The sequence below is a fragment of the Haliotis cracherodii genome, unplaced genomic scaffold (assembly GCF_022045235.1).
Source record: "Haliotis cracherodii isolate W230 unplaced genomic scaffold, xgHalCrac1.p SCAF_23, whole genome shotgun sequence".
NCBI classification, from domain to species: Eukaryota; Metazoa; Mollusca; class Gastropoda; order Lepetellida; family Haliotidae; genus Haliotis; species Haliotis cracherodii.
In genome coordinates, this window is record NW_027266279.1 from 6,182,899 (window position 1) to 6,203,553 (window position 20,655).

General features: G+C 48.0%; 1 protein-coding gene across 1 annotated transcript; it reads right to left on the minus strand.

Annotated features, from left to right (window-relative positions):
- Positions 1-5,190: 5,190 nt before the first annotated feature.
- Positions 5,191-6,566, minus strand: LOC139471789 (uncharacterized). The gene is made up of 2 exons (XM_071254281.1): positions 6,064-6,566; positions 5,191-5,965 (listed from the first exon to the last, which is right to left on the minus strand). Exons 1-2 carry the CDS (start codon positions 6,534-6,536, stop codon positions 5,443-5,445), a joined length of 996 nt encoding a protein of 331 aa, XP_071110382.1. The 5' UTR covers positions 6,537-6,566; the 3' UTR covers positions 5,191-5,442.
- Between the last annotated feature and the right edge of the window lie 14,089 nt (positions 6,567-20,655).

Below are 20,655 nucleotides of genomic sequence, written 5' to 3' on the forward strand. Positions count from 1 at the left end.
GATCAGATCGGATCTTCCTTACTCTGCTTATCTCCCAGCCAACATGGTGACGGGTTTCTTGGTGTTACACCTGAACACTTCCATCTTCCCCAGCCAAGGGAGTTAACTGACTTTAAAAGTCCAGTTTCCACCCTTGCCGAACTAGGCTGGTATTGTGGAGTTACATTTTGGCTGGACTAACGAGTCTATGCATAGTCCAATCAAACTTTCGCAACGAAATCGAAATCCGGTTCGTAAACTGTCGTGCAGATTTCGGTCGATTGCAGGATTTGCAAAGCATATACACCGCCAACTCGTTGTCAACAGATATTTTCAAACCTTTTCATGTTTTTAATCAAGGTGCTCTCGTGATTTGATGCACCTCGCAATGTAAGACCCGTTTTGTGACAATATAGATCTTGATTATCGATCAGATCGTCTTGACTGGGCGCCGCCATTTTGTTTGAAACAAATGCAAGAGATGGAATCGGATTGGTCCATAGGAGAGGCCCAGAAGGGACATAACTCATAATAACCACTGGTGGCGCTACGATCGAGCCAAGGAATTCCAGCCTAGTTCGGCAAGGGTGGAAACTGGACTTTTAAAGTCATTTAACTCTCTTGCCTCGAGAAGATGGAACACTTGGTCCTCGTGTTGGGTTTCCCCAAAACGGTAAACGACACCGAGCTGAATCACTCCCACATCAAACTGCCACTCCGTGATATAACAGAAATACTGTTCAAAGCGGCGTTAGGGCTCAGTCACTCATTCAGGATCTTTTCTGCAAAAGTCGTCAAAAGTCTTATCAAGATTCCGTGATTTGTGGCGGGAAATTCACAAATTTGTAAAAACATCTTTTTAACCACAACAATCAGATATTGTTCAGGAAGTGTCCCGATTCAGCCGTTTCCAGCCGAATTCGTCCCGTAATCCGACAAGACAACATCGGCTGAGTTTCCCGAATGTCACGGGACGCACCTAATGTCGGGAGTGCTTGGCCGACCTCTCTGGATACGACTGCGTTCAGACAATGATAGGACATTCCAGATCATTGAGGATAGTAATCCGAGTTTTTCACTTTTCGTGTCGTACCGCTGTCTGATCTCAAACTGGAGCCAGCATCGGCACTGTGTGAACGCAGCCTTTAAGCGAACTTATCTATTAAATTATGAGATTTGTCAGTATTTCTATTTCAGTGTACATAATGGGGTTTAAGTAGTTCCTTTTGGGGGGATAATAGAACAGAATCTTCAGCTTTATGTTCAGCTAGGGTATATTTATCGTTGTAGCGATGACACTTGTCTCAAGCTTTCCCTTTTTATCAATATACATTTTTGTTACGTTGAGTTTTTTTACGGTCAGGAACAGCTACAGCTACAGGGGTTGTGGGGCGAACTTGTATGCATCATATATCGTGGTGGTGTTGTTTGGCATATGGGTATTGGCGGAGGGCTGCGAGCATTATTTCTACTTCTATTCTAAGAACATGCTTCAACTGCTGTGACCAGTATGAGTGAGTGAGTGAGTTGGGTTTAACGCCACATTTAATAGTATTCCAGTTATATCACGGCGTGTCAGCTTAATGTGGGAGGAAAGCCCGAAGTGATGTAAGCTGCGTGCATTGTCTTTTTTAACAAGCATATTAATGTCAACGCATTATTTCTACTTCTGTTCTAAGTACATGCTTCAACTGCTGTGACCAGCATGAGTCTTCATGACCAATGGAATCCGTTTCGTTGGATAATCGAGACTGGCTATTCTTTGGCGTTGACGTTTTACATTAACAACATGGAACCAATTGATTGCCTCCTATTTAACATATTAGTATAAACAATGCGTGATATAGTCAATATGTATCTATGAATCATAATTCTTACTTCCAGGTACACGCGAAGACGTGTATTTGCTGTCCTTGATTGTCCATGCGAAAGACGTTGAAGGCTCACCTGTATATGAACCCAGAAGGGGCTCCATAATGACATAATATACAGTGACGTGGTGAGTGAGTATGGTTTTACGCCGCTTTTAGCTATATTCCAGCAATATCATGGCAGGGGACACCAGAAATGGATGTCGGGAATCGAACCCAGATTTTCGGCGTGACGAGCGAACGCTTTAACCACTAGGCTACCCGACCGACCTGACCACTACATGGACCATTATAAGCAATTCATATTTTATATGTTAACTTTATAGTTTTCGTATGCCAGATGCCTGTGATATCTACTTTGTAACCTAGTTTTTCTGCTATTTATTTGAATTTAACGTGTACTGGCGTAACATAACAGTCAATATTTTCATCAAAATCAATAACGCCAATAATACTTATGCAGAGTATTACACGATTTGAACCTTCAACAAGCGCCTTCGACCTCCCACCTCCCATCTCGAGCCACACTGACGCACCAGTAGTTAAGTACTGCGGTATGGAACACCTCAGGATTATGGAACCACTCAGGATTATGGAACCAAGATGGCGGCACATCCTCTGTGACGTCACTTCCGGTCACGTGACCTGCGCAGTGCATGATGGGACTCTGCGCGTGCGCCTCCAAGATGGCGTCGCTTCCGTTTCCGGTGGCGTGCGCCTCCAAGAGGGCGTGGCTTCCGTGTCCGGTGGCGTGCGCCTCCAAGAGGGCGTCGCTTCCGTGTCCGGTGGCGTGCGCCTCCAAGAGGGGCGTCGCTTCCGTGTCCGGAGGCGCGCGCCTCCAAGAGGGGCGTCGCTTCCGTGTCCGGAGGCGCGCGCCTCCAAGAGGGTGGCGCTTCCGTGTCCGGTGGCGCGCGCCTCCAGGGGGTGGCGGTGGTGGAGGGAGGGAGGGAGGGAGGGAGGGAGGGTGGTGGTGGTGAATTGAGGGAGGGAGGGAGGGAGGAAAGGAGGAGGAGACGGGTTCATGGTGTGGGTGGGAGGGTCGTCAAAGCAAAGGAGGAAAGTTGTCTTTCGGGAGAGATGGGTGGCCCTGAAAAGGGCCGTTGGAAAACAAACTGGAAACTGGAAACTGGAAACTGGAAACGACAGGAAACGGCAGGAACACTGGAACACTGGAAAAACTGCAAACGATGGGACACTGGTAAAAAACAGTGGGGTAGCATGGCCCCATGCGTTAGTCACTTTGTTCAGATGATCTCTCTTCTTCATCCTCTACTTCCATCTCATCCTCGGACTGAAGGTGTCGTCGGCGCTTTGAAGCGTGCTTTCTTGAGAGGCTTCTGGCCCGTTTTCTTTTCTCTACAAGAGGTGTGATGTCCGCCCGGAGTTGTGCGAGGCATTCTTTTAGGTCGAGGACATCGACGTGCACGTCTTCGATGAGATGAACCACTTGTGTCACGGGTGTCACGGGTGCCACGGGTGTCACGGGTGTCGACGTGGACGGTGTTGCTGACGTTTTCTTTCGACTGGGTTCTGGGCAATCTGCAGCGAAATGACCCAGGGCTTGACAGTTGTAACAGTGGTCCAGGCGATGGGAAGTCTTCTTTCGACTGGGTTCTGGGCAATCTGCAGCGAAATGACCCATGGCTTCACAGTTGTAACAGGGACCCAGGTTCCGATTCTCCTGCTTCTCTTGACTGTTCATCTTCGGACAGACATAGTGACGGTGACCTTGAGTGCCACACTCGAGGCATGTCACTTCAGGGCAGTACAGGTAACTGTGACTGTCGGTCTGGCACTTCATACAATTGTATCGAGGTGGCATGGTTGGTTTCACAGAATGTAGTGTGTGAGTCGCTTCGCTCTTGTTTGGTTTTTTATAGGAGAGTCACTGACACCCTGCTTCCTGATTGGTTCCCCAGGCAGCGCCGCCGATTGGTTCGTTCCGGTGCCTGGTCTGCACCTCGGTCTTCCAAAACGGACCGACCCCTGTGTTTCTTTTCCATAGGAAATGGATTTTACCATGGGAGAGAAAGCACAACCCCGGTTCGACCAATCAGAGCCCAGCATGACCCGAGCGCGGTCTCTGATTGGTCGACAACCCAGGCTTCGGATTGGTCCAATTTCGATCCGGTTTTTTTTATCGGGGTGTGCATTTCGATCCTGTTTTGTTTTTCTTCATCCTACAGACCACAGAACACGACTATGAGTTTTTAAAAAAAATTTAATCCCCTCGCTCACATGAACCAACACCGCAAAACAAAAAGTCACAGGATGAGGGGGGACCGTCCCTGTGACTTTTGTGAACACTGGGGGTATGAACGTCTGTACACTTTGAAAAAAGAAACGTTGTCACTTGGGGTGAACAAGACACTCGACTCTTCTCTTCCGTGCTTCTTGGGACACCAAACGTCTGTATTTTTCGTTCACTTCTCCATCAGGACAAAACACACACAAGTATTCGCAGGGCACTTTGGCGTGCTTCAGATGTTCTTTCCAGGGTTGGTCTGTGGCTTCCCATTGGCGGAGTGCCACACCGCAGCAATAACAGGTCACACAATCACCTTGTCCTGGATAGAAATAGCCAGCCATGGCCATGTCATACGGGGTCTGGGTCATCTGTTGAGGCCACGTTTTAAAAGATCTCAGACGTTCTTGAAATGAATCATAGTGAGGATGAGAAGGATGACACAGGGTGTAAGAAGGAAAAGGTCCCTCCAGAATGTCACTGAGTCGCCACGTGTCGTCCCTAAAGAGGGAACGTTTTCTCGCTTCTTGTTCTCTCGCCTTTTCAGACACCCACTCGGAATCGGTGACGACATCTCGGGAGGATGACATGGCATTCATAGAACGTCTTTGCTCCATGATGACGGTGACTTCACTGAAAGAAGGTCTGAGGGTTCGCCTGCTTTTATGAAACTCTCCACCCTACTCCCTTCCACGGAAGGTCATGACCTTAGCTTCCACCTCCTTCACCTCATCACGTGACGTCATCCTGTGTTTGGGTTGACGGACACACGGCATGATTCGTGACATGATCCATGACATGACATGGTACACGGGGAGGGGGTGTGGGGATCGATGCGTACTGGAATGACCGACACCAGGCAGCTGATCTTTCAAGCATGGCCTTTCTCTTTTATCTATTTTTTATTTTAATTTTACACTTGGGTGTGCACTGACATGACAGATGCACAGACAGACAGACGGACAGACAACGTCAACGACATCTCAACTCAACCTCTACCCTCGGTTCGGCACTCTATTGGAGTTGAGATCAATCAAGACACAAAGAGTCAGTTCAATCAATCACTGTTTAATCATGAAAAAAAAACCAATCACAACCAGATACAACGGAAATACGAAAAGTCAATGGAGGAGGGAGTGCTTTGCATGTCCCTACAACAACAACAATAACGCGACAACGTTTTCCTCTTCCATCTTCAAGCCCATAAGAGGTGGTCCTCCCTCAACCCTGTGAGAGGTCCATCCGTTCAACACGTACAGTCTATGGTCTCCCTGAAACAGACATGACACATCACTTGATCACGGTTGCAGCTTACGTGTTGACAAGTTCTTCGAGTGAAGAGGAGGATCACCATAAGATGTGATCCTCAGCAGATGTGATAGGCATGTCATCATGTGTCATTATGCGGTCATAGGTCAACATACTACAAGTACAGTCTATGAGCTCCAGACCACAGGTATGACACATCACTTGCCCGCTGTTGCAACTGATGTATCTTAACATGTTGTTGTGTCGGCAAATATGACATCCGCGTTGTAGGGGAGTGAGTTGAGCTTCTCCATAAGGATCCAGGTCAACGTCGTTGTCATCAACATCATCATCATCATCTTCATCATCGTCGCAAACCAGGGGCGTACCTGAGGAGTAGACATGAACATCTTCCGGGGATGTTGGTGACCAAGAAGCCTCAAGCAGGGGGAGCGTGTCCAGATCCATGGAAGGGAGAGTGGCCAGCTTGAGCGCTTCATGATCCTCACGGTCACCCGTCGCCATCGTCACAGCAGGGGCATTCGGTGAATAGGTGGGCTCCCGAGGGGTTTGTTCCCACCACTGTTCTAGCACGGCCTGGGTTGAACTGACATCAGGGGTCCTGTCAATCATAGGACAGAGTCCATTTATCATAGGAATAGGTCATGAATATGAATCACATCAAGAATGACTGAGACAAAGAAGAGCAAGGGTACTTACAGCTGTTCTTGAGGAGAGATCTTCAGAGATAATTTCTTCCGTGATCGTCTTTTTGCAGGCGTTGCAGGTTTCAAAAAGGATGTCCCCATCGTTTCGATGTCTGTGGTCGCTGCAGCCGTTGTTGCTGTTGCTGCTGTGGTGGTGGTGGTGGTGGTGGTGGGTGTTGCTGCTGCTGTGGGGATCACAACGACTGTGGGCTTGCTTGTCTTTTTCTTCTGGATCTTCTTTATCGTCTTCTTCGATGTGCCTTTCTCGGGTTCAGTCAGCTTCCTCATCTTTGAACGTATCTGTTCGCACATCAGGTTGTCGCCCTTCGCACGTAACTTGGCGTACGCGTCGTCGGTCTTCATCTTTAAACACAGCAAGTCGTACACTTCACCCCACAGTTCAGCAGTCATGTCACCGTTCCCATCTCCACTGCTTCCTTGGCCACTCATGTCGCTTCGTGTCTTGTCATTCAACCGTTTCGACATGATGTTGTCCGGATGTTCTGTTCGTTGTTGTTTCTTTCCAAGTCTTCACGGAGGTGCGTCAACACTTGATGGTACTCTCTCCAAACACGTGTTTCTTCCAGATAAAACGCCAACAACCAACACAACGTGAGGAACATCAATCAGAGGGGGGCGATGTGGTTGCTTGGTCCGTTCAGTGAAAAGTGATGACCGGAGAGCATCGGGCGTATTAAAAGCCACGGAGGTCCTGCTTTCTGATTGGTCCGTTCCGGTGTCTGGTCTGAGTCTCCATTTTTCCAAACTGGACCGACCCTTGTGTTTCTTTTCCATAGGGTTAGGCTTGTAGCGTGAGAGAGAAAGCACAACCTCGGTTCGACCAATCAGAGCCCACCATGGCTCGAGCACGGTCTCTGATTGGTCGACAACCCAGGCTTCGGATTGGTCCGATTTCGATCCGTTTTTTTTTTTTTTTCTGTAAGGGGTTCATGTCGATTCAGTTTCGATCCCCTTGTCATGCAAAAAAAAAGTTATAGAAAGTCGTCTCTGTACCCAAAGGGGAGCGTGTCTACAGGTAGGCCTGTGGTGTCGTCGTAGACCACACGTCGCTTGTCGTACACGGTACGATAGTCTTTTCGGGTGGGGCGGGTCACGAGTGCGTTTTCGTGCCGAGGTCCTTTTCGAATGATCTGATGAGGGTAATCCAAACTGATTTTCTCCTCCTCTTTCCCAGACCGTTGTCCCAGTATCAGTCCTTTCATGGTGTCAAAGTTGAGATGGCGTTGGTTTCGGTAATTCAAAGTGAACCCTCGCACTTTGCAGGTCGTGCGCGTTCCATCGGGTCTGGGGTTCATTAACTCATAGCCATAGTTTTTGGGACCTCCTGACACAAACGTCTTGATGGTGTTTCCGTCCAGTTCATCCGTAAACTCACCCAACGAATGACCCAGCTCTGGATTCGCGTCGTGGGGTCGATGAATGTAAATGACGCTGTCCGTGTCAAAGTACAAGACCCTGCGGCCCACCAGGGCAAGGGTCTCGTACAGCTTGAGACGTGCTTGGGCGGTGACCCAAGCAGCGATGGCGACATTGAAATGAGAATGAGGGGTTTGGAATTCTTTCCGCTGGGTATAGGTCACATCCACCATGTGTTCGTTGACAACGGTCACATCCTCGATGGTATTGCGATCATCCCTCCACAAGGCAAAGTACTGTGCAGGATCGTTCATATAGACGTTCTGACTGTAGTCTACCCGTTGCCCAAACTTGCCCCAGAGCGAATTCAGTTGCATCTTGGCAATCGTGCGGCGTCCTGGATTTTTTTCGATGCGGTCCTTGTCCAACCGAATGCCTTCTTTGTCGTAGATCTCCTGGATGTAAGCGTCGTGATCCGTACATCCTTCGGGGTATCCGCTGGCTTCGAGCTTCTCCTTGAAATGTCGATCGATGTAAGTGTCAAAGAGTCCCACTTGCTGGGTGTCGGGGTCATGCTGTGCAAAGGTGTCAAAATGCCAAACGTCGTAGATCTGAAGCACCCGGTAGTCATACTTCTTCACGGCTTCCTGGAGTTCTACGGTGGCGTACGTCCCCACCCATGACCTCTCTTCGTCCGTGTGCTCGCAGGGGGAGTCTGACCGGGTATCGGCACACGTACGGCACAAAGGACAGAGCAGTTTGCCACCCGATCTGTAAGGCAGTAGCGGATGGTAGAGTCGTTTCGGGGGTAGGACACGGCATTGGATCAGGCCTTTCAGTTCAAACAACGTGTCCACAGGGGGTTGATGGAGAAGGGTCGGGTGTCCCGTGGGAAACGCTCCGGTCTTACAAATGTAGGGATAAAGGGAACAAATATCGATGTACTTGATGGTTTCACCTTCTTGGGCTTCGTAGCATAATCGCGTGGCATTGGTGCGTCCTCCATAGAAGGCGTCGCGAGGGTTGAGCGGTCCGGGGACGTGACGACAGTGGGGTCCCTGCAAGAAAGCACGTAGAGCGGAGTCCTCCCGTTGCATTTTCGTAAACTCGTGCTCCCACAGGGCGACGATCCGTTTCACCTCAGGGTGTTGACTCAAGAGACTCAAGCGGTAGTGGGTGTCGGTGTAACGGGCTCCCAACGACGTGCCCAGGACGGGATGCGGTTCTCCACGTCGGGTCTTGTGACAGGCTTGACACCCATGCCAGAAACAGCCCAGGAATTCGTAGACGGTGCCTGTCGCTGGATCGTACCCATCCACGCTGTACCGATGTTGGCCCTCTCCACAGGTGAACTCTTTTTCACCGCCATTCCTGGCGTGCTGGAGGTGCAGATGGGGGTCCCTTTCCATCAGAGAGTGGAGCCAGTGCATACAGGCCTGGGAATAGTTTCTCTTGGGTTGGTAGCCTTGAGGTGGAAGAATGGCGATGGTATTGGGTTTCAGGTCGTGTTTTCGGAAGGATTTCATGGTGAACGCAGCAGCTGTCATCACTTCCACAAAGGGATCCATGCCCACCGAGTGGATGGCGTTCTGTCGGAAGTCGGCGCATCCCCGTCTCAAAATGTCCACATCGCTCTGGCAGTAAGCTAAAAGTTCTTCTTGTAAGTCGAACAAGGCTCCTTCTTGCACTTTTTGGGTATGCCAGTGGAGGAAGGCTGAGCGTTCCGCGGGAGACATGCCATCGGGATCGTACGTGACGGCTGGTGGATAGGGACCTCTGTAGGTCTGATTGACTCTCGTATTGAAAAAGTGTGGAAAGTACCCTTTCTTCATTTCTTTCAGCCCAAAGCTCTTGGGAAAGGCTTTCAGGGGGTAAGGGATGAAATTTAAGCTGTCTTCGAAACACAGCCGTCCCAGGGTCATCTGCAAAATTTGTTGGCCATGTCGAATCTTGGTGGGGAGCGTCACCAGGAGGGGGGACAGCCCCTTCAGGATTAAATGTAAATCATAGGATCGTGCATTGTGGGCCATCACATAAATGCGATCCTCCTTCGGGACTGTATGGCACGAGGTGTTCTTGTTCTTTGGCTTCTTTGTATTCTTCACTTCCATGACCTCTTCCACCTCCTCCACCTCTTCCGTCTCCTCCGCCTCCTGCTGGGGTGATGCATGCCGTTGACGTTTGGTAGCGTCCTTTCTTGAGGGGGTGCCATCCCGTTTTCTTTTTTTCCCCAGGGGGACTGTTGTGCCCTTGCGTGTGCTGCCCTCCTCTTCCTCCGGGTTGGGCTTCTTCTTGGGTATTTCACACAACGTGGTCAACCACACACACACATCATGTCGCGTGGTGGGCCCTCGAAACACGATCTCACGGCTGGGACCATACCCTTCTTCTCTCCATGGGCAGTGTTCGCACAAGTTCTTGCTCACTTCACTGATGCATCGTCCACATCCTAGTTGCACCACGCACAAATTTGGAATGTGTTCCCCCGTGTCTTGCATGCATTCAAAATCGTAGAAGACGTATTGGACGTCGTCTCGTACGTGATGTTGTTCCTCTTCCCCCTCCTTCTCCGTTTCCTCTCCCCCCTCCCCCTCCCCCTCCCCCTCCTCCCCCTCCTCGTTTTCTTCACGGAGAGGCGTCATGTAACAGCGATGATCTGGGGTCATGGGTTCTCGGCACACCAAGCAGGGATGTTCTTCGTCGAAGCACTCGTGGTGAACCATGGGGGTCTCCAAGACGCGGACCAGCTGAAAACAGTTCGGGCACCTGTGAATCGATTGACAGGCGCTGGGTTTTCCCTCTGACGGTGACTGGAGATGTCGGGTGTAACACGTTGGATTGGGGAACCAACCTTGACATGTCAAGCAAGGGATCCCGAGCTCTTCCTGGGGTCCACAATAGCTAGAGTAGAAGCAGCGGTGACAGCGGTATTCCTTGGTGCAGGGATGTTTTTCGGGATGGTCGTAACGTTTGTCGCAACGTTCGCAGTAATGGTCAGACCCGTAAAAAGCGGACATGGAAGTGATGACATCGTAGTGCTGATCATGATGGTATAGATGCAGCACCGTGGCGTGAGGTGGAGCCTCATCACACTTGTACAACAGTCTCTGACCCACCTCTTGACTGTAGACTTTCAGTTGATAATGCAGGTGGGTCAAGGCCCGTCCCACGCGTGCGAGGTCGTCCAGCCCCCGACAGGGACCTTCAGGCAGGCCAAGGCGTCGAAACAAGGCCCGTGCCCGTAGGCCTTGAACGTCGACGCGATTCGTTCTCATCAGTCTCACTAACTGGGCTTTCCATGCTGGGGTCAAAGGATGGGGTTTGTGGGCATAATGCTGTGCCACCACCAGGGCCCGTGCCAAACAGGATTGATCTTCGTTCTTGATCCGTACGATGCACCTTTTGCGTGTTAAAAAAGCTTCGAGTCCAATCACGTTTTTCACCCGGGGAGCACCACTGCCCGATCCTAGCCTGTCGGGATCTGCGACGTGTACTAAAGTCACATCCATGGTGTCATCGATGTTCAGGTCTTTGTTGGACTGTTGGACTTTTTCCACGGCCTGCAAAATATCTGGCCCATGGAGATCTTCAAAACGTCGAAAGGGAATCCGTATGGGGGTGTTCAAAGCGGGATGATCGATACCTAGACCAATACGATCTCCCTTCTGACCTGACATCTGTTCATAAAAGTCATCGATCACCCTGTCAAATAAAGCTGGCAGTTCCAGGGGGACGCGTTCCGGTGGTACGGTGTCCAAGTAGTCTGGGTTGAAAGTCAAACGATAGGTATGATTAGCAGTTCTTAACCGTCTGGAGCGGGTGGTATCTTTCCTCTCCAAACGATAGGGCGTACTTTGGTTGCTCGTCATGATAACGATGTGTGTCTGATGAACGCCTGTACTCTAAGAGGGTCTGAACGTCTGATGGATGGACAACCCTTCCCCAAAACAGGATCGAAATGGGACCAATCCGAAGCCTGGATTGTCGACCAATCAGAAGACAGCCTCGACCAATCAGAAGGCAGCACCCGACCCGAGTTGTGCTTTCTCTCCCATGGTAAAATCCATTTCCTATGGAAAAGAAACACAGGGGTCGGGTCGTTTTGGAAAACCGAGGTGCAGGCCAGGCCCCGAAACGAACCAATCGGTGCGTTGCGTTTTGGACCAACCAGGAAGCACCCCATTTCGATCCGGTTCTTCCCCCATAAAACAAGAGTGGATTCGAATGGGTCAGTGTCACTTGTAAAATTGATGTGATAAAATCAAGAATGGCTGAAACAAAGAAGAGTGGTACGACGACGACGCGTAGCGAAGATGTGGGAATGGAGGGTACAGATACTCGTGCATGTTGGAGTAAGAGTCATGCCGAGGAGGCGGTGTCACTGCTCAGTCAAACACCATCGCACTATTATCTGCGCTTTGAAAGAAGGCTCGCTTCGTTTGAGACGTGGCCCACGCAAATGTATCAGACTGCTGAGGAGATGGCTCATGCGGGCTTTGTCTACACTCAGGGTGCCGATGGTGTGTGCTGTTTCCAATGTGGTGTGCGGCTGAGACAATGGGCACCCCACGACAATCCTTGGGCGGCACATCACAAGTGGTCCCCAGACTGCGATTACCTCAAGCTAACCGGGCTGGTGAAACACCAGAAGCAACTACAACTACACTATCTCTGCGAAGAGAAACAGAGGTACACGAATGACGTAGCAGAGCCGGCTGCCTAGGAGGACGACGTTTCCCGTGTCCTGCGTTCCCGTTCAAGTTCCCGTTCCAGTTCCCCGTTCAAGTTCCCGTTCCAGTTCCCGTTCAAGTTCCCGTTTGTCTACAGTTGTTGTTGTGAATGGTTCAATCTGTTTCCGCTTCCTGTTTCCAACAAACTTTTCTTTGTTGGACCCACAAGTGGTGTCACGGTGGTCACCCCGATGACATACCCAGATGGCAGCAAGTACCCCTTCGACGATCCTTGTCTTGTCAATAAGCTTGGACATGATCATTCTTCTTGGACAGCAGCAGAAAAGTTTTCTTCTTTCCCAAAACGGCCCTTTTCAGGGCCACCCATCTCACCCAAAAGACAACTTTCTACCTTTGCTTTGCCAAACAATGACAATCCAAAACAAAGAACCCACACCCTCCCCTAGGCCTCTTGGAGGCACACGTCTAAAAATAAAATAAATAGATATAAATATAAATAGATCAATAGAGACACGTGGTACACCACGTCAAACATCACGTGTGCATGAAAACACGTGTCACAGTACGTCTGTCGACTTACACGGGTGTCAACACCTCGGTATCCTTAAATAATCATAATAATAATAATTTGAAGACACACACACACACACAGGACACCACGTGTACATGACGTTCACATCGCGACACTACGTTTTGCCTGACCACACGCTATTCTATACATCAACGTCAACGTCTGTTTGAAGACATACACACATACCCACACACACACATGCACACATGACATTCCGATTGGCATGGGAGTGACACACACGTACATCACGTAGGCATTCCCACGTTCATGTCTACCGATGAAGGTCCACCTTCCTTTAGCATTCAGACGACCGTCTACCTCAAAAAAAAATACCAAGGCTACCCAAGAAGAAAAAACCGGATCGAAATGGGACCAATCCGAAGCCTGGGTTGTCGACCAATCAGAAGCGGTGCTCGGACCAGGTGGGGCTCTGATTGGCCGAACCGGGGTTGTGCTTTCTCTCCCATGGTAAAATCCATTTCCTATGGAAAAGAAACACAGGGGTCGGTCCGTTTTGGAAAACCGAGGTGCTGACCAGGCCCCGGAACGAACCAATCGGAGCTGCGGTCTGGCGAACCAACCAGGAGGGTGGGTGTCAGTACCTCTCCTATAAAACAACAGTGGATTCGAGTGGGTCAGTGTCACTTGTAAAATTGATTCATCATGATGAGCAGCAGCAACAGCAACAGCAACAACTACCACATGAAAGAAAACTGGGATTTAGAAATCGCCACAGTGAAACAACCTTTGCCCGGGTGGAAAGAAGCATCACCACCACCACCACCATGGTCTCCAGCATGGCAATGCGACAGATGCCAAGGGGGCCTGCCTGTGTACGCCCTTGGCACAAGGGCACGGGATGGGACTTTCGAATGTGTGTACTGTAAGACCATCCTCAAGGACACCTACGTGCGTCGGTTAACGCACACCAGTAGGTGTCCTGTCAGACGTCAAATGAAAGTCCACCCGTGCCTTTGCACCATGGCATGCACATGCATGTAAATATCAAAACGGCCCTTTTCAGGGCCACCCATCTCTCCCGAAAGACAACTTTCCTCCTTTGCTTTGACGACCCTCCCACCCACACCATGAACCCGTCTCCTCCTCCTTTCCTCCCTCCCTCCCTCCCTCAATTCACCACCACCACCCTCCCTCCCTCCCTCCCTCCCTCCCTCCACCACCGCCACCCCCTGGAGGCGCGCGCCACCGGACACGGAAGCGCCACCCTCTTGGAGGCGCGCGCCTCCGGACACGGAAGCGACGCCCCTCTTGGAGGCGCGCGCCTCCGGACACGGAAGCGACGCCCCTCTTGGAGGCGCACGCCACCGGACACGGAAGCGACGCCCTCTTGGAGGCGCACGCCACCGGACACGGAAGCCACGCCCTCTTGGAGGCGCACGCCACCGGAAACGGAAGCGACGCCATCTTGGAGGCGCACGCGCAGAGTCCCATCATGCACTGCGCAGGTCACGTGACCGGAAGTGACGTCACAGAGGATGTGCCGCCATCTTGGTTCCATAATCCTGAGTGGTTCCATAATCCTGAGGTGTTCCATACCGCAGTACTTAACTACTCGCACCCATTCCTATCTGGTGTATAAATACAACTGCAGTGACTCACTCTATACTTTTTACCTGCAAAAAGACCTGTGCACCACACGTTCATTGTTAATTTTCCATATAACCCAAACTTCCGTGCATGTTAAGGAAGAGTTTAAATTGATCTTGTTTTGTACTGTGTCTTTGAGTAAAATGTGCAAATGAAAGAGAACTATTAACAGTTAAAATCATCTTATTCGATAATCAGTGTCGGTTTCTTCATTTCAAAATGAGTAATTCACTGTGTAAGAAAAACAAATGCTTTTCTTCTTTCGTCAATTTATACAGGATAGGATTTTTTAAATGGCTGTTTCATTTGAAAATATTAAGTAAACGCGGTGTGTAACTTTTTCCAGATGTCTAACCTGATTTTGATGCTATATACGAGTGTTATGAACTGCCATGTATTTGATGCACGACAGTTTTAAAATATAACATCTGCACCCAATCGGTTTTAAATAACCCGCCTAGGCATCAGATAGTGAGTGATTGAGTGAGTGAGTGAGTTGGGTTTAACGTCGCTTTTAACAGTATTCCAGTTAAAGCACGGCGTGTCAGCTTAATGTGGGAGGAAAGCCCGAAGTGATGCGAGTCTCAGACTCGGTGAACCCCACGAGCACGGGTATGGTGCTGACAAACCTAGAAACATAATCGGGGCGAACCGGGATTCGAACCCACAACCATAGGTTTCTGGCGTGCCCAAGGGACGCAACTCTGCACAGCGAATCGCAGCGCCTTAGACGACTGGGCCACCCGTACCCCCTAGGCATCAAATAAGCGTAACACCCGCATATCAGCCATTCCAATGCCAAGAATAGCTAAAAAGTGACATTTGTTAGCCCTGGGTTATTGAATCTCTGCCCACACCCAAAGAGATTTGTCTACGCATTCATATAGTCTAGGAAAGCTTTTGATAGTGTAAATGGGGACACCTTATTGTAGTGCGTGAGTACGTTTTTACGCCGCTTTTAGCAGTATTCCAGCAATTGCAAGGCGGGGGGACACCAGAAATGGGCTTCACACATTGTACCCGTGTCGGGAATCGAACCCGGGTCTTCGGCGTGACGAGCGAACGCTGTAACCACTAGGCTACTCGACCGCCCCTTATCAGAGGTTTTGTTAAAGTCGATTGTAGTGAAACTGTCTCCTGTACGTTCAGTAGGGTCCGCCAAGATTATATTTTCAGCGCTGTATAATCTACATGTTTTTAACAAAAACAGTTATCGCAAGGAAGGCGAAGTTTTCGGACTCACGAGGTGTCGTTGTATAAAGCATTACTTGCCCGACGGAGTGGGACGTTGCTGATAATATCAATCACTAGTTTTTCAGGCCACTGTCATATAGCTGTGTGTGGCGTACTAACAAAACATTGTGGGTTATCATGCTGTTCGTAAGTGACGACCATATCAATCGGGTGGTCAGGTGACTTGGTTGATTGCGTGTCATGATAACCCGAAGGAGTGGATCGTTGCTCACAATATCGATCACTGAATTGTCTAGTCTTAACTCGATTATTTACAGGCCGACCTTACATAGCTGGAATGAGTGCGGTATTTGCAACCAACAAACAGGCATCTTACAAGGCGGTATTTGCAACCAACAAACAGGCATCTTATAAGGACACGATCAATTAGCGTGTATTATGTAAATCAATTAAATCACCGTGCCTGACCACCCGATCGCCTCGTACGGTAAATACTATCTTTTTGTATTGCTTGGTGCCTATTTTCACCAGGAATCCCGAATGGAGCTAATAGCTACCAAACTGTCAGTCATTTAAGCGGTTTTAACCGCTTGACATACATTTTTTCCTAGAAACAGCTTACTTGGAAAACCCAATGACATGTGCACCTATTAATAGCTTAACAAAGATCGCCAAAATGGCGGGGCGCACCGGCTATGACGCTTCTTACTTCCTTGGTGTAAATATCCACCTGTTGTCATGTTTGTAGAATAAGTTATGTACTTTATACCTATTATCAAATTTAATATCTAATTGCTAAGAATGGTTATTCATACACGCTTTTACTAATTACAAGGAGTATTCATGTTTTTGATAAGTAGAAAACTCGGTCATGTTGTCAGGCCTTCATAAACAACATTGCGGAATATTGCATTGGTAATTTATATGTATGTAACCAAATTGATAGAAAACGCATTCTGCTCGTAGCGATAGTCATAATATTTCTTCCATGTTTTGCCAGATTAAAGAAGATTATTCACATTTACATGAAATTGAATTCGGTCATATATAATATGACATGATATGAGTGTATTTTTTAGTATCGTAATGGTACTATACCGTGACAGCTGGGCGTATCATATCACATCATTTACTGTGCATGCGGCAAATGTGTGTCACGGCCAGTCAGTGCAATTTCTCCGCAATCACAGTTAACCGACGACCCAGTGGGTCAACGTGAAACTGCTGGTTGGAGCAAGGCTTCGTTGACTTATCTTTACTATTCCTTATACACAGAGACAATCTGTTGGACCTCAACACCACTGCTATAGTGGAATTTCATTCAAAAAAGGTTTTAAAAAAATGTTTTATTATAATACTACCACTGCTGATGCTAATGCTACTGTTATAATCACTCCTGTTGCGGGGGCGGTCGGGTAGCCTAGTGGTTAAGTTCGCTCGTCCAGCAGAAGACCCGGGTTCGATTCCCGACATGGGTACAATGTGTGAAGCCCATTTCTGGTGTCCCCCGCCGTGTTATTGCTGGAATATTGCTAAAAGCGGCGTAAAAACGTACTCACTCACTACAATAAGGTGTCCCCCATTTACACTATCAAAAGCTTTCCTAGACTATATGAATGCGTAGACAACTCTCTCACCACGTCAGTGTAAATTATGTCATTGTGGAGCCCCTTCTAGGGTCATGTACAGGGAGCCATCAACTTCTTTCGCGTGGACAACCAGGACAGCAAATACACGTCTTCACGTGTACCTGGAAGTAAGAATTCATAGGTATATATTACCTATATCACGCATTGTTGATTACTAATGTGTTAAAAAGGAGGCAATCAATTGGTTCCATGTTATTAAAGATAACGTCAACGCCAGAGAATAACCAGTCTCGTTGCTATTTCCCTCTTTGGATACGTCCTATGGAGATGTTCCGATCGGCAGCGCTGAGACTTGAAAAATGTTGGCAACTGAATGACAAATTATTGGCTTATGGTTGCCTTTTTACAGCCACTACCACGAGTACGAATGCTATAACTTGCACGTGCATTTTGCTTTACTGTTTTCCTCTATGATATTTTTTTACAAGTGTAAAAACCATGCCGTTTAAGACATTGCAAATCGACAATGGCTGCGTCTTGACGCACCGTTTGTCGAATGTAAGGCCGCCAACATTTTCCAATAACATATATTCAATTTATATACCGGATTTATTTGTGCAGTCAGGTTCAATGAACTACATACTACCTATGCTTTTCTTTTTTGGAGAGTGTATAACCTGATGTTAATGCCATATGCAAGTGTTATTAACTGGCATGTATTTGATGCACGATAGTTTTAAAGTATAAACATCTGCACTCGATCGGTTTTGATTAATCCCTAGGCATCAAATACGCGTAAGTAGTATAAAACGGGTCCGCAGGAACCTTTTTTTGGTTGAGGGAGGTTGAGTGAAAATAAGGAAGGTGATTGGTTGATCCAAGTCACGGGATCGGATAGGATGACTCATGCATCAACAGCGCGTCACAGGTGAGGGGGAATGAAAGGTGTGTGTTTAGGCAGAAAAGAATTCATAAGAAAACAAAAGTAAAGGGTTACGAATAGAGCTAAATGTATAGCGAGCTGCCCTGAATAGACAGACCGTACCCGTCAGCCCAGTTTGAATTGAGCGCGCTTGACAACTGACGTGGCCTCGTCGTTTAACCCGCGCTCGCTAGAGCGTGCGACCTGGTTTGATGAATACAGGGTGTGTGTTGAAAGTACATCATACCACAATAGAGACGGGTTGTGTCAACACGATATACACCGGGTAATGTAGGGAAAAAATTTTACGTCTAGCTGGATCAAATTCATCTTGTACGGTCTACACGTTGTACACCATGAACGTTAGACAACCTGTATAGAAAAAAAAAACATAACAATGTCAACATACCCCGGCCTTACAATTAATGTCAACATACCAGCCTCGCCTGAAGCTTCCCATTCATAAATTGTGCGACCAGTGTCCCGTATTTATGATATGTTAGGTAAGATGTGTTGTACATTTGTTATGTTAAAAGGGAGTTATTTCAGAGAGGATATATATGGGTATTCCCCTCATTAAACCTTTCTTTCGTTGGTGTCTGTTAAACGTATCCGGTATTTACTACATTTGAATGATGTAGGAAAGTACGTGCGTGTAGATGTTGTACCTATATCCGAACACGAATGTATGACACCTTTCATTAGATCAATTACGGTTCTAACCACGACACGCAACATGACTATGAGCGTGTTTAGCAGTTCATATTTATAAACACATCGTAAATGACAGATTTCTGACGAATGAACTCGCCCGCACACATGTCTATAGGGTTATGTTCGCCCGAACTGTAAACAGTGACACATTGATAACAGGAAGGGTGCGTGGAATGCACTCGTCCTTGTAAGGGTAAAATACGCGTTTAAACTCACCATTTAAACGATGACATTACTTTTTAGATGTATTGGTATCAGTGAGTGAGTGAATTTAGTTTTACGCCACACTCAGCATTATTCCAGCTCTAGGACGGTGGTCTGTCAATAAACGAGCTTGGACCAGACAATCCAGTGATCAACAGCATGAGCAGCGATCTGTGCCACTAGGAACCGATGGCACGTGTCATCCGAGTCGGCAAGACTGACCAACCGATCCCCGTCAGTCGCCGATAAGCATGGGTTACTGAAGGTCGATCTATAACCCGGACCTTCACGGGTGTAGTATGACGAAGACTATATACTAATATGCAAAAACTGAGAAAAAACAAACAATTCATTCGTATCATTTATTGATTCGAGTCAATCGGTTCCATACAAAGCCGTTATATACGAATGGACAATAGTATTCACTCTGGAACATTATTTAGTCACTCATATACACATGCTGCTGCTGCTCGAAGGCCCTATTGTTTAAAAAGCCAGTCCATGTTTTGAAACACATTTCGCACTGTTGAATGTTTTAAGGTGGAATGGTTGTCTATAGTCTATGCTTTATCCATTGCTTGTAACGATTTCCGTACAGGAGGTCCCAGTTTCACAATTCCTCTCACGTAGAGGGAAATTCGGCGTTTCTTATCGTTCAAACGCCTCAGTTTACGAGGTGTTTTCAAAATATGAATCAAACTAGACGCGTGGCGTTGACTCGGCATTCTCTTCAGACTGTTAGACTGATATAGTAGTGATGGGTATTTATGCCTAATCGTTCTGCTCACGATCGTCATCCTCCTCCTCGTCATCACCGTCGTTATCCTCTGCAACGCTATCAGATTCAGTCTCACTTTCTATTTCCGGCATATCCATCAAAGGCAGGATCTCTTTCATCTTGGGTTTTAGGAGGAGTTTGATTTTATTTTTGAGAACGGATTGTTCCGTGGAAGGATTCATGTCTCCCAGGTTGCATAGCATGTTTTGAAACAGAGGTGCCTCTTTAAAGTACGTGGTATATTCCATCGCATAGTTGAGAGTACTACGCACTAGATCCTCCCACCTCAGTTTCAATCTTCTCTCAATCCATTCTTGCGTTCGTCCCTGTCGCTTGTACTGTTTTTTTCTGCAGTTTCATCTTGTCATGAAACGTATCGTACACCAGATGCGTTGTAAGCCTACATTTTGCCACTCCTCGGCTTCCATATTAGTGAATGTTGACTTCCCACGTGGAGGTTTGACGGCAAGACCACTGCCTTTCTGGGAAGAGGCTAGGTCGTCAAAGTCACTGTCATCGTCATCACTCTCAAGTCTGGCAGCTTTCTCTTAGGTTGAAGGCTATAAGCCGGACACCAGTGTTTGATATGTCGCTGTAGATCGTGCATGTTATCTATCAGCACCCCGCAATCTGCGCAAGCCGTGGCCATAGTCAATTATGTCTCACTACTCGTGTCTGAATCAGTTTCAATTGGAGTGAGCTGATGTTGGGGCAATCTCTCTTCTTGTGTCAGAGGATTATCCAGAGATTCTGTTGTAGTCAACTTCTCCCTACGCAGATCAGGTTCAGACTGTGCTGTTGTTCTCCTGTTTTCCTCATTTATGAGGTTAACATGCAGTCGATCCTTATCTTTGGTGGTAGGTTTTAGATCGATGGTGAGTTGTCCATAGGGTGTTTCAGCAACCTTTTCATACATAGCCATAAAGTGATCCATATGTTCGGGGAAAATTCTACGAG

Bases quoted from the DNA above. Each gene is read 5' to 3' on its own strand.
- LOC139471789 (XM_071254281.1), bottom strand. From the start codon at position 6,536: ATGTCGAAACGGTTGAATGACAAGACACGAAGCGACATGAGTGGCCAA. The intron at 5,966-6,063 runs GTAAGTACCCTT...TATGATTGACAG, and splicing joins ATCTCTCCTCAAGAACAGCT to GACCCCTGATGTCAGTTCAA.